This window comes from Phyllopteryx taeniolatus, chromosome 9 (assembly GCF_024500385.1).
Source record: "Phyllopteryx taeniolatus isolate TA_2022b chromosome 9, UOR_Ptae_1.2, whole genome shotgun sequence".
Classification (NCBI taxonomy): domain Eukaryota; kingdom Metazoa; phylum Chordata; class Actinopteri; order Syngnathiformes; family Syngnathidae; genus Phyllopteryx; species Phyllopteryx taeniolatus.
Window position 1 is genome coordinate 25738364 of NC_084510.1, and position 13111 is coordinate 25751474.

Here is a 13111-nt window from a genome sequence, read left to right on the forward strand (position 1 = left end):
TTACAGTTCAGAGGCAGCAGGGGTAAACCTTTTAATAAAGGCGCCGCTCTTCCCCCCCCCCCCGGGTCACACCGAGGTCTCGGGCCTTTCACGCCGCGAGCCGCTAATGAGGTTGAAAAATCTCCAGCTCACACACACGTCTGCTGCTCAAATGACTCGTGACAGAAGCACACACAAGCGGACCGGGCCGGGCCGGGCTTGTTGGCGCAAAGTGGGATGTTTTTGTGCACGACTACCCAAAAGTGTCCTAAGTCCTGTCTGCAGTGTTGCATGGTTGCAAGTTCAATTTTATGTTTTTCAATGTTATTTTTAACACAGCTTTGCCAAACTTTAAACATTTTGCTCTTACATTTACACCTCCAACAATGTTGAATTATTATGAGGATTTCCAGAGATCCAGATGTATTTTCAAAAAGATAGAAATACATAGTCGCTCACCTCATGCTGCTTTTTAACATAATTAAAAAAAAATTCCCACTGATGATTATTTAACTTTTCCCATATTTTTGTTTTACATTTTGCAGAATATTTTGTGTAGAAATTCAAATTAATGTACTGTGCATGAATGTATTTATTCAATTTTATTAAAGGTATTTATTACCTTATGAATAGTTGGTCAACAAAACATAAGTCATATTGGAAATATTGCACCAAAAAACAACAACAACATAATACTGCAATACTCATGAAATTCATTTTTTTTAATTAAGGTATTTAGACTTGGAAAATGAACATTATTTAATGAAATTGTCATTATTTGATATTTTGGTTGACAATATTTATTATACACAAGTCAGCCTATTGTCACATTATTGTAACATTGTGAATGTTGAAAAAACAGTCAATGCTATTTATAGTTTACATTTAACTGTATTTAAAATAATAGAAAAAGCTTCTTGAATTGATCAATATTCATTCAAATGATTTAGCTACTTATATATTAGTAAAAGATACTTAAACATTATACAAAAACATGGTATGACTATGAAATTCATATCAATGTATAATCTTTGTTACCTACTACAAGCATACATTGAAGTCGATAACTATTGTTCAATTTATGTTGAGAAATGAAGGAGAAATATTCAAATGTATTTTAATAGTGAAATATTTTGTTTTTGTGCCAAACAGTATTAGGCAATATTATTTTACAGATCACAATATTACGTTAGTTGAATTCATTTATAAAAAATTAAGCCCCTTTGACTTTTAGAAAAGTATCAATACTCATTTTTAGTTTGACATATTTACATATGCATGGCTTGTGATCAGTTTTGTAATGTTATAAATATTGCAAAAACATGCAAAAGACAATACTTTACAATTTACATTCACATGTATCTGTAGATATTAAAACTCACTATGACAAATCCATATTCAGTAAAAGTATTTATAGAATAACTTTAGTTAAATATTATGGAAGGCCTAGTGTCACATTGTTACAATATGTATTGTATTTGACATACATTATACAATTATTATTTTTAACATTCAAATCTAATTGTAAAAAACATGTATTTGATAAAAATAACAAGATGAATTCTTTTCCCAATTATTTTATAGCTTAGTTTTCAAATAAATAAGAGCGACACTTTTTTTTTAATAACAGATCTTATTTTTTGCTTTTTTATTGAGGAGAATCAAGTTGAGCTTTTCCATTTTTAGAAAATAAACCAATGACAATATTACAAATAATGAACTTGTTACATCATTCACAGGGTTACAGTCAATATACATTTGTACAGAAATACAACATGTCCCACATCGGACGCCGTCGCCGATTGATCCCAGCTGGACCTTCGCCGGCGCCCGCACTAACCGACATCCAGAGCGGCAGGGGTCGAGCTGGGGGTGGATGGGAAGCACGGGGCAACGTGTGTCATGAAGGGACAGAAGACGGTCCTGTCCTGTCCCGGACGCTTTGAGCGGCAGCAGAGGGCGCTCCGGTGCTTTGGTTTTTGTTTTTGTGCTGCACGCAGGAGTCCTCCGACATTTCACCGCTTCTCTTCTCTTCGCATCTCAACTGTGGACTTTTGTGTCAGGTTTTTGGTTCCGTAATTGTTCACAGTAAACCGCAGTGGCAGAAGTAGAGTATAGTAAGTGTTTGTGTAAAGGTGTGCAGCCAAAACATCTTTGAGAGACCTTATTAAGGAGTCTGGCTGCAATCAAACATGCTTTCAAACTACAAAAAAAAAAAAACAACCCCAAAAACATGAATTGTCCTTAAAACTGCTAATTTAGTATTAACAGAGAACTAAAGGAAACTATGTCTAAAAACAAATCAAAATTGAGGATACCTAATGGGCCCTGTTAGCTTAGGTTTCGACTTTGAAAATGAGCAGGGTTACTCGACAATGTGGACGGGTGGGGTCGTGGACCGCTGAAAACAAAAGCCTTCATGAGTTTGGCTTTGAAAGTCACTTTAGAACAACCACCTCCTGCCTGGATGTGGTTCTTAAAATGCTAAGCGTATTAGTCATGGAGAAAGGAAGACAAATATTTGGCCATGACTGGGGAAAAATATTTGTTTCATTTGCATCTTTAATTGAAATCTGCACCAAATTAGGCATACCTCAAGTCCCCTTCCCGGGGTTTCATTTGCTTATGAGCAAGGTTACTTCAAACCAATGGGGAGGACTAATGAAATAGCGCCATAAAACATCTTTGAAAAAGATTTCTTAACTCTAGCTGTCCTGTCAAACATACTTTCAAATTTGAACAATCCCTCATGCCTGAATGTTGTCCTTAAAAAACAGTAAATGAAGAAAAATAGGTGTCCATGTTAAAAAAACTAAATACAGCTGAGGGCTACTTAAAACCAACTTGACTTTGAAGAGGGATGGGGAATGGACCAAGGTAATAGAGTTTGTAAAAGGCAAACAGCAGAAAACTTTGTCTGGCTGCACAATTTAACAACCCGCTCCTGCCTTACTTATAGGAAACGTGACTTGGCGGAGGGCTAGGGCGTGGACCAAGAAAAATGTGGGCAATGACTGGGGAGAAAAAAATTCCACACCTTTGACTGGAATCTGCGTCAAAATTGGGCGTACCTCAAAGCTCCTTCCCAGGGCCCCAATTGCTTAGGCGTTGACTTTAAAAAATGCAGGATTTCTTAAAACCAACTTGACTTTGCGTAGAGATGGGCCATCGGCCAGAGAAATACCACTTGTAAAAGGTGAGCAGGAGAAAAAACATCTCAAAATATTTTCAAACGGGAGCAGCACCTTCACAAATAACCCCCTCCAGCTCAAGTGCTCTACTTAAAATAGTAAATGTATTATTTATAGAGAAGTTAAGGAAAATATTTAGCCATGACTGAGGTAAAATACTTTTTGTGTCACACCTTTACTCAGAAGCTGCACCAAAATTAGAAATAGCTCAAAGCTCCTTTGCATTCTTTACTTGTTTCTTTTTTTTTTTTTTACATTTTCAGTGAATAATTGAATAGAAAGGGCATACAGGGCTCGGATATCTTTGAAGGTGTTCAATTTGGTGCTGATTCAAACCAGGATTGATAAGGATGAGAGGAGGTCTGTGCTCAACTGCAGCCATCCAAGTTTAAATCCCAGATTTCAGGAGGCACTAAAATCATTGTTGCACTGGATAGAATATAAATACTAAGTTTTCAAAGACTAAAAATGCAATTTTATTTTTAACTTGCTTTGACTACATTTTTAAGAAAAACAATTTCCACAGTGTCGAAAAAAAAAATAGTTGACATCTCTTCTGTGTGATTATTGCGCTGCTTCAACTGCTACCACAGGTTTTCTCTCTCTCTCTCGCTCTCTCTCTTTAAATCATAAAAGATAAATACTTAATGCGGTCAACACTTAATCCTTCAGATGAATTGCGACCAGGATCCACTGGCCTGTAAAAATAGTTGGTCAATGAAAATGGCTGCGTTGTTACAAAGACAACTAAAGTGTGGTACCCACATACAGATAATCTGCCTGAATTTGAGAATCCCCGCCCTCCCTTTCAATCAAAGTAAGCAGGGGCCCAATATCTTAAAAAAAAAAAAAAAAAAGATCCTGAGCGATTATCCTGTGGTGTTAGTGATTTTTTTCTCCCTGATCCCTGATGCTCTTGCCAACCATCGTAAATGCTGAATTATTATGAGGGTTCCCACAAATCAGATACATTTTCATCCATCCATCCATTGTCTGCACCGCTTATCCTCACAAGGGTCGCGGGCGTACTGGAGCCTATCCCAGCTATCTTCGGGCGAGAGGCGGGGTACACCCTGAACCGGTCGCCAGCCAACTGCAGGGTACATAGAAAAAAACAACCATTCGCGCACATTCACACCTAAGGGCAATTTAGAGTTTCCAATCAACCTACCAAGCGTGTTTTTGGGATGTGGGAGGTAACCGGGATGCCCGGAGAAAACCCACGCAGGCACGGGAAGAACATGCAAACTCCATACAGACGGGGCGGTGATTTGAACCCTGGTCTTCAGAACTGTGAGGCAGATGTGCTCACCAGTCGTCCACCGTCCCGCCTTACATTTTCATTGTGTTTTACATTTCAAACAATACATGTTGAAATTTAAAAATATTATTTGATTCACACCTTTATCTACACCAAAACTGGGAGTACCCCAAAGCTCCTTCCTAGGGTCCCATTATTTTCAGTATGCTTTATATGAATGCATTTTAAGTGAATAATGCATGAAAAGGCAAAATCCAGCTACACTGGAAGTTAATATACCAGGTGATTGAAAAGTAACTCCCTATTTTTAAGTACTTGTAATTTATTTCTGAACTATAATTCTTACAAGAAATGAATATGAGAAGAAAGTTTATTGCATGGAGTTTTATTTAAAATTCAATATGGGCGCCAGCATTAGCCACCGGTTTCTCAAGCCGCCTGGGAACCGCATTAACTGATTTCACACAGAACTCTTGTGGGATGGAAGACATAACTTCTCGTATTCGCCCTTCAAGTTCTTCCAAAGTCGTTGGTTTGATAGAACAACCAGTAATCATGGAACATACACAAAACATTTGAGAAAAATATTACAGCATATGACTAAATTCTCAGTATTTTAAAATAGGGAGTTACTTTTCAATCACCCTGTATATTAAGGTGTTCATTCTATCGTAAATGTCAAACCTGTTCAATATTTTTGACTGCAAATTCTTATGGGTGTGATCATGCCAAGGTCAGATGATCCACAGAACAATAGTCAATTAGGAAGCCACATTTCTACTACTCTTTCATCTCCTTCGTATCTTCCATCAATCGGGATGCCCTGTGGCACCGTGCTGCCTCTCACAGGTCAGTCTTGGTACTACAACAGACATAGAGAACCGCTACTGTCGGTGGAGATATTCTTATGTGTGAGGTGTGCTGTGTTGCTGTTGTGGAGTACAACACACACTATAAAAACAGTGAGCACACACTTGCCGAATTTTTCCACATCATGTGTGGGTCTCGCACATTTTCAAAATCAGTTCAGATGTGAAAAATCGGTATGTGTGTACCCTGTTTAAGAGGTTCCAAGGCGTAGGAGGGAGGGGGGGGGGTCAGTGATGTGTGGAAGATGGTGGTGGGGGAAGAACCAGACAGCACGTGAGAGATTGATCCCAGCTGGACCTTCACACTCCAGACACTGTTCACCTGGGAAGAGGCAGGCGGCGTTTTCGGACGCCATGTTTTTCCCCGCTACGACATCAACACTGACAAAGATTGACAGCTCAAAACATGGAAGCAAAGTATATCTTCTCCAAGGGGGTGAGGGGATTGAGGGGATGTCGTTTATCTACATGATTGTGCAGCTTTTCTTAATCAAACTCAAAGCACCGATGGAAGATCCAAAGCGTTTTTTTTTTTTTTTTCTCTCTCAACTCTTTGCAGAACAAAACCCCAAAATAAAATCTGAACAATTCAATAATATGCATACACAAATTGCAAATTGCAGAAATAGAACACGTTGCATCCACCTGATTGTAAAGTCTATTTGTGTGTGTGTGTGTGTGTGTGTGTGTGTGGAAGAAGAAAGAGGATGGATGGATGGAGCATAGAGGGCCGCTACGCATATGAGTCAGCTTACCCAGCATGCTTTGCGACGCGGGAAGGAGGGGTAGAGGGTGGTCGGGTGGGCGGGGTTGCTCAAGTGAGTCAGCCCTGTGAAGTGGTCCTTGATATGTCCACTCAAGAGCGAGGTAAAAATAATGTTGTCTATGCTGGGAATCTTCAACACAACATTTCACACCATACTGAAAAAATTAAGGATGTTTTTTTTTTTTTTTTTTCCTTTCTTGAGATTTTCCTGAAGTCAGTCTGTGCCAAAAGGTCCATTTGATGGTTCCCACGTCCTCGGCCCGTCTTCCGGGATTGACAGGATCGTTGGTTTCTTTTTTTGTTTCTCGCCCTTTTAAAGGGTAGCTCTCCTACTCATCTAGTGTACAACCTTATAATGTCTGTAAATGTCGATAAACTCCTTTCCTTGTTCATCTTTTTTTCAACTTTTTTTTTCCTTACAAAATTCTTTACAAAATGATGAGAACAAACCAAAAGCATCAATGAAAAGCGGTGGAAGAAGAAGAGAAGTAAGTGTTGCTGGTCACTCGTTTTGGGGGTCCCGTGGTTCTGAATTCCAGAACTTTGGATGGATGGTGAGGTGGGAGTAACGGAGAGTTGGGTGAGGGAAGGGAAAGTGTCGAGGAAGAGGTGGGGTCACACCAACAAGCATCCACTCCGTCCTCGGCGCCCGCCGGGGGGGGGGGGGGGAGGGCCCCCCGGAGTCCCCCGGCCGGCCCTCCCGGGACCGTCGCTCTACTCGGTGTAAGGTCAGACCTCCACTGACTGGATCTGGTTCATCTGGGCCCGCATCATCTGGACGCTGTTGAGTATCTTCTTCTGATGGCCCGCTAACGTCACGCCCACCCGTAGGATGTCACTGTTGCAGTTAGAAAACCGTTTTATCAGGATGTATCAGGACTCGGAGGTCACTTTGTTGGGTACATCAGTGAAGAGCAGATAACATTTAGTGTATAGCAACACTCAATTACGAATAAGTCATGCTAGCAATGTAGCAGCTGTGGCTAACATCGTTTTTTTTTGGTTTTTTTTTTCATAAAGTGAACCTTTGTACAGTGGACATCTTGTGCATGTTCACATGAGAGAGGACTACTGAAATATTATTCATTTACCATATTGTCAGCCCCCCAACAAACAGACTGTCACTTACTCCATCGTCATCTGGGAAACCACGTCAAAAGTGGTGAAGTCAGAGTTGGCAAAGTTGTCCTTGTATTGGCCCATCTTGATGGCGTCCAGCCACTCGTCCACCGTGCTGAAGCTGGAGAAGTCCGGGATGCTGCGGTCCAGCAGAGGCAGATGCACACTGAGATAGGGGGGTGGGGTGGGGTGGGGTGGGGTGGTGGGGGGGCACACAGGCAGGATGCATTAGGATGAATGATGGCGGAAATGTGATGGCTCTTCACATCGCAGTAGTTACGCGGACCACCTGCGACTGCTTCTGGAGCCGCTGGTTGCATCACGTTCTCACGGCCTGGGGAACAATCCCGCAGGCCCCATTCATCAAACTACGTTTTCCAAACTCATTTCCTTCGAAAATGGATTTTCCAAATGAGGTGCTGAGCTTTTTAGGAAGGCAGCGTTCTTTCTACTGGACGTGTGTGGAAAATCGGGAATGTTTTGGATGTGCACAAGGGCCTCAATTCTGGATTAACATTTGTCGTTCGTGGGAAGGATTTGAAAGAGTTCTAAAAACCCAAACTGCATTCTTCTCGATCAGTAACCACATTCACACTGGCCATCAGAGCCAGCTTTTTCTCGGCTTCGCCGTCCATTGTGTCATTTACTCACGCAGGATGGGTGGAAGGAAGTCGACTTCTGACGTCGTATCAGAGGCGTAACACAGTTTGTGTCTAAGTGGCTGCGACCAAATTATGAGGTTTAACACCCTGGAGTCACCACCCGTGACCCTTTGTGTTGAAAACAACTGTGGCTAACGTTCCCATGCATCTAGTTTTCCGAATGCGTGAAGCACCGATGGCTCACCGATGTTCGGCTTTGGCGACTTCCGTTTGAAAGGGACAGACGGATGAATAACAGTCTCTCCCGTCACGCCTCAAATGCACCAATTCGATGAGAAGGCAGTGTGTACAGGGCTCATGATGGACTACGTACTCAGGACAAAGGTTTTGACACGCACATTTGCTGATTTCCGACAGCAATGTGGCCTGTGAGTGAGGGGGTCACGACCAGAATGTGACGTTTAACACTCGAGACTCTTTGCCCATGCACGTTTGTGAAGAAAGCAATTCGTCGACGTGCCCACACGTCCCGTTATCCAAATAAGCGAAGCCACAGCGGCTGTGTGAATGCACACTTCAGCGAGTTCTGTCAGGAAGGGACAGGCAAACCAAATGCCTACCTGTCGTTATGCCTCCGATGCACCAGTTTGCCAGCAAGGCAGTGTGAAATGGGGGAGTGTTTCGCAATTGATTGATTTTTTTTTTTTTTATTAAGGACCAATACCCCCTCAAAAACAACTGCGTCATCCTACTCTCCAAATACCCATTAACAAAAGGATGACATACTTCATCAGCTGTATACAGTGGAATGGCAGAAAGAGAATGTTTAGACAGTAAAACAATATGGAAATGGATCTCGAATTCCTCTGGAAATTGGGTTCAAGGGTAGAACAACACAAAAAAAGCCATTTGATACCTTTTTTTTCCCTCGCTATTTTTTGCGTTTGTAGCTTCTCACAAGGTTATCAGTGACAATAAGCCCACAAACAAATTGGTAATGATGACAGTGGAACTAAAGAAGGAACTCTTTGCCAAAAGTTCTCATCAAAGATAATCAAATATTTAGAATTAACACAGGCAAGTCACTCATAGACCACTCCGGGTTTCTTGGTGTCTGCAAACCACACTTGAGAAAAAAAGACTTCAAGAGTCTGTGACGTCAAAACAAAAAACTAAACAACTGACACTGTTCTTTAAGTGGTCTGACTCACCCTGAGGATAACGGGGTCATGGCCTTCAAGGTGTTGGGATTGCGGATCATCTTGTCCAGGTTGTTGACGATTTGACTGAATTTAGGCCGGTTGTTGCGGTCCTTCTGCCAGCAATCCAGCATGAGCTGGTGCAGCGCGCTAGGACAGTCCATGGGGGGCGGCAGCCGGTAGTCCTGCTCAATAGCGTTGATGACCTGAAGAGATGGGGGACACAGAAGGGAAATTTGACAAAAAGAGACACACAAAAGGACGACACAGAAAAAAAGCCAGGAGAAAAGCCAAGAAAACGCTGTCTTTGATGGGGAGTGTGAAAACAGCTTTTGTTTGTGTGGTGTTCCAAGAGGAGACACCAGACTTACAACTCACTACACCCTGCATTGTATGCGCTGTCATTAAAGAGATGTTATTTCTATTCGCTATGTCATCCAGACTCTCCTGTGCTAGCAGGGGTGACATCACATTGGCCTCAAAAGTGTGGACCGGTAATTGATTGCTTGCTCGGTTGATTAGGGGCACGCTATGGTGGCGCTTGGTTAACTGTGCGGAACGACGTGGAATGATGCACAATCTCATCCCTGTTAATTACGGGGGGCCATTAAAGAAGCCCCAATTCAAAACCAGATTCCTCTCATTCAGGAGACGTCCAAATAAGGACCCCGGTGGAGAACAGGTGCTATCTGATAACAGCCGAGGTCCTCCGTCCTCTCTTAGCACATTAGCGGTCTCACATTCAATTTCAAAATATTCTCATTGTCTCCACACTCGGTCCTCCATAATTTGCACTCTTCCCACCACTACCCAGAGGGAGAAATTGAGGCTCCAGTCGAGAGCAGAAATTGTCTACAGAGCGCCGCTGAGCATTTTCAAATAATCTGATTATATCTGTGCGGTGGCTGGATGGATTTATCACATGAAAGCCACACTGCTGTTTGGAGCAATGGTGGGCCACATTGCTGCGACTCTAAAACGGAGGTCTGATATTAAATACGTTTGCTGGAGTGGGCGTAGTAAATGCTTGTAGATGAGCACAGCTACGCACGTCTTGATTGGTCATGTCCCAGTAGGGCCTCTCCCCGTACGACATGACTTCCCACATGACGATCCCGTAGCTCCACACATCGCTGGCTGAGGTGAACTTCCTGTACTGGATGGCTTCGGGCGCTGTCCACCGGATCGGGATCTTCCCACCCTGCGCGCACAAAATGTAAAAGTATTAGCGTAGATGGTAATTTAAACTGGCATGTGGATGCACTAAAACACCTGGGAGCAAAACATTTCAAAAGAAATACAGGAAGAGGACAAAGAGGGTGGGGAGCAGTTTACAAGGTAGAAGAAGAGCATGAGTGGAAATATAAAAGATAATTACATGTTTTAAAATGCACAACAATTATGATGAAAAACAATCTTAAAAACTTATTCGAGCTGTGGCATACCTCAAGACTCCATCCCGAGTCCCATCTAATTATACTTACACTCTAATTACTTCCACCAATGAGGTTTTCATAATTTCTTTCTTCGCTAGTCAGTGTAATAAATAGCTACCTCCTAGATTATCACAGGACTTTGAGCAACCGTGAGGACACACGATGAAGAACACGTTTGATTTTCTTGAGGATCTAATATTTTTCAACATTGGAATTATGAATCATCATGAGAAAATACAGATCCATACAGGAGCATCTCTGAAAGTGTATTATCAGGCGCTTGTCCAAATAACGATGTTTCAGCCTTGGCGTAAGTCAGCATGCTACTGAGTGTTTTTCTATCTTATTTAGATTTCTTTCCCCATCAAATCAATTGATTGGCAAAATTGGTGTGAGGGGATGATACACTTATTTTATAACTTTTTAGGGGGTCATACTGAGTGAATTTGGGAATGTCGTGTTGGGGACGCCCTAAAATACATAAGATCGAGGCCCCCAAAATAGCGACGCATCAGCAGAAGAAGAAGAATAAACGAGGGTGGCGTTTCTCACCAGGGCACTGGTGTAGGTGGGGTCTGATGTGTCATCTTCCAGGAAGCGTGAGAGGCCAAAGTCAGACACCTTGCACACCAAGTTGCTGTTGACGAGGATGTTGCGGGCAGCCAGGTCACGGTGCACATAATTCATGTCAGCCAGGTACTTCATGCCCGAGGCGATGCCCCGCAGCATTCCCACTAGCTGGATTACGGTGAACTGGCCGTCGTTTTGCTGGATGGAACACACGACAACGCAAAACGTCACAAAATAACAGGCACTGTAATGTCAAGCATGTTCCCACTAAAGAATGATGACAATTATAATGTAATGATACGTTTAAATATTACTATTAACACTTCACTCAAAGGGCATATATGGAAAATTATGTTTGTCCTTTATACAAATAGTTGGATCTCTGCTGTGCCTGCCCACCTAACAATAGTGAAATTAAACAATCAGATAAATCTTTTGTTATTTGCCTCTTTCTGAAAATGTGTCCTCACAGTTCGGCTAGTTTGCATAAAAAACAGCCCACGTGAGTTTCTCCGCCCATGAGTTGGAAGCTTGGCTAGGTAAAGCTCCAGAGCCACTTTCAAGTGATGTCTGGACTGAATTCAAAAGGTTTGTAGAGCTGCAGTGTTAGCACAGATTAGCTAACAGCGTTACCAGCATTAGTTTCCCGTAAGCGGCACATACTACAATGTTGGGTTAAATTGTCGACGCGGGAGCCATTTCTCACCGGGGCACTGAAAAACAATCTTCAAGATCTTCCAACTGTGGCGTACCTTAAAGCTCCACACTGCACAGCGTTAGTTTCCCATAAGCGGCACATATTAGAATGGTTGGGTTAAATTGTCGACGCGGGAGCCATTTCTCACCGGGGCACTGAAAAACAATCTTCAAGATCTTCCAACTGTGGTGTACCTCAAAGCTCCATTCTGAATCCCATCTAATTAATACTCACTAGCTTTTCAACAACAACATGCGACATGAGATTATTTGTGTTTGGTGACATGTCCGCGCATGATCCACTACGCTAATTGACTTGGCTTGGTGAAGTGGTAGAATACAATAAGTGCAAAATACTATCTAAGCACTTTCATAAGCACTTGACTTATGGTGGGGGTTTATAATTAAATTAGTCAGTGGTGCCTTCAGACGAGCGCTATTCATTTGCAGTCGGGATGCATGAAAAAAAGTTGCTAGATTTGTTGCTAGTCGCTGAGAAAAAAAAAATGACTAGAGGGGTCAGAAAAGTCAGTGAATGTAGCGATCACGTCAAGAAGGAGTAACCCTCCCTTTGTCGCAATGCCCTAGCTCTGCTCCGTTGTCATGGTTACAAAAGCCACAGTCGGCATTTGTGTGAGACAGAACCACCCCCCAAAAACCAAATGATTACAACCAGACTGGGACAAGTGGATATTAAATGTGCTTTATCCCTTGTGTATTTTCATGAAAGAATGTCAGAGACCTTTTTTGCTTCAAATTTAAAAATAAATTTCTCCTCTAAGAGTCACATTAGAAAGGCAAAATGTTATTATTGGATGGAGTTAGAGCGTGCTGGTGGATCAAATGTTGATTTTTCTTGACAACTATTATAAAAATGATTTAAAATCTCAGTCATACTGTATTACGATTAATAATCATTATTCTGATTATTTATGACACTTTATCATCACCAGAAACCAAATCCATCAAAGTTCAGCGCGCAAAGATTACTATCATATATGCCATAAAAAAGGCACCACAAGACAGAAAGCAAGAGAGAAGTTTGTCTTTAAGTGCTCTCTGCAGGCCGAGCCACCGTTAAGCTCGGTCTGGAGGCCTGTCTACAGCTGTTCACCCCCCACCTCCACCGTTTGATAAAGTGCTTTAACGCGCCGTGCGTGGTGTCTGGAGCAAGCGCTGCAGCTGTGCAGCCCCCCCAAGTACCTCCCCACCACAGATTTTGGGATATTTGTATTTTATTTATTTTTCTGATAACGTTTTACTTTTACTCCCCACATTTGAAATCAGACACAATGTATGTACTTTCTACTCCTTGCTTTGTCAAAATAGGGTCATGACTTTTCTCAACCTCTGTGATTGACGACAATAACTGCGGTTGAGATCTTGGGGTCTTATAAGGTGTTCAAAACAGGTGAATCGGCGA

At 42.1% G+C, this 13111-nt stretch overlaps 1 protein-coding gene across 5 annotated transcripts in view; it reads right to left on the reverse strand.

Moving 5' to 3' along the window:
- Positions 1-1610: 1610 nt before the first annotated feature.
- The window catches only part of ephb2b (eph receptor B2b), a 139787-nt gene continuing 128286 nt past the window's right edge, over positions 1611-13111 (reverse strand). For all 5 annotated transcript variants that reach the window (XM_061785267.1, XM_061785265.1, XM_061785263.1 and 2 more), the window contains 5 exons: positions 10975-11190; positions 10038-10187; positions 8999-9192; positions 7196-7351; positions 1611-6904 (listed from right to left, as the gene is read on the reverse strand). In XM_061785267.1, coding sequence (XP_061641251.1) covers positions 6796-6904; positions 7196-7351; positions 8999-9192; positions 10038-10187; positions 10975-11190 — 825 coding nt within the window. In that variant the 3' untranslated portion in view covers positions 1611-6795. The remainder of the gene's footprint in view (positions 6905-7195; positions 7352-8998; positions 9193-10037; positions 10188-10974; positions 11191-13111) is intronic.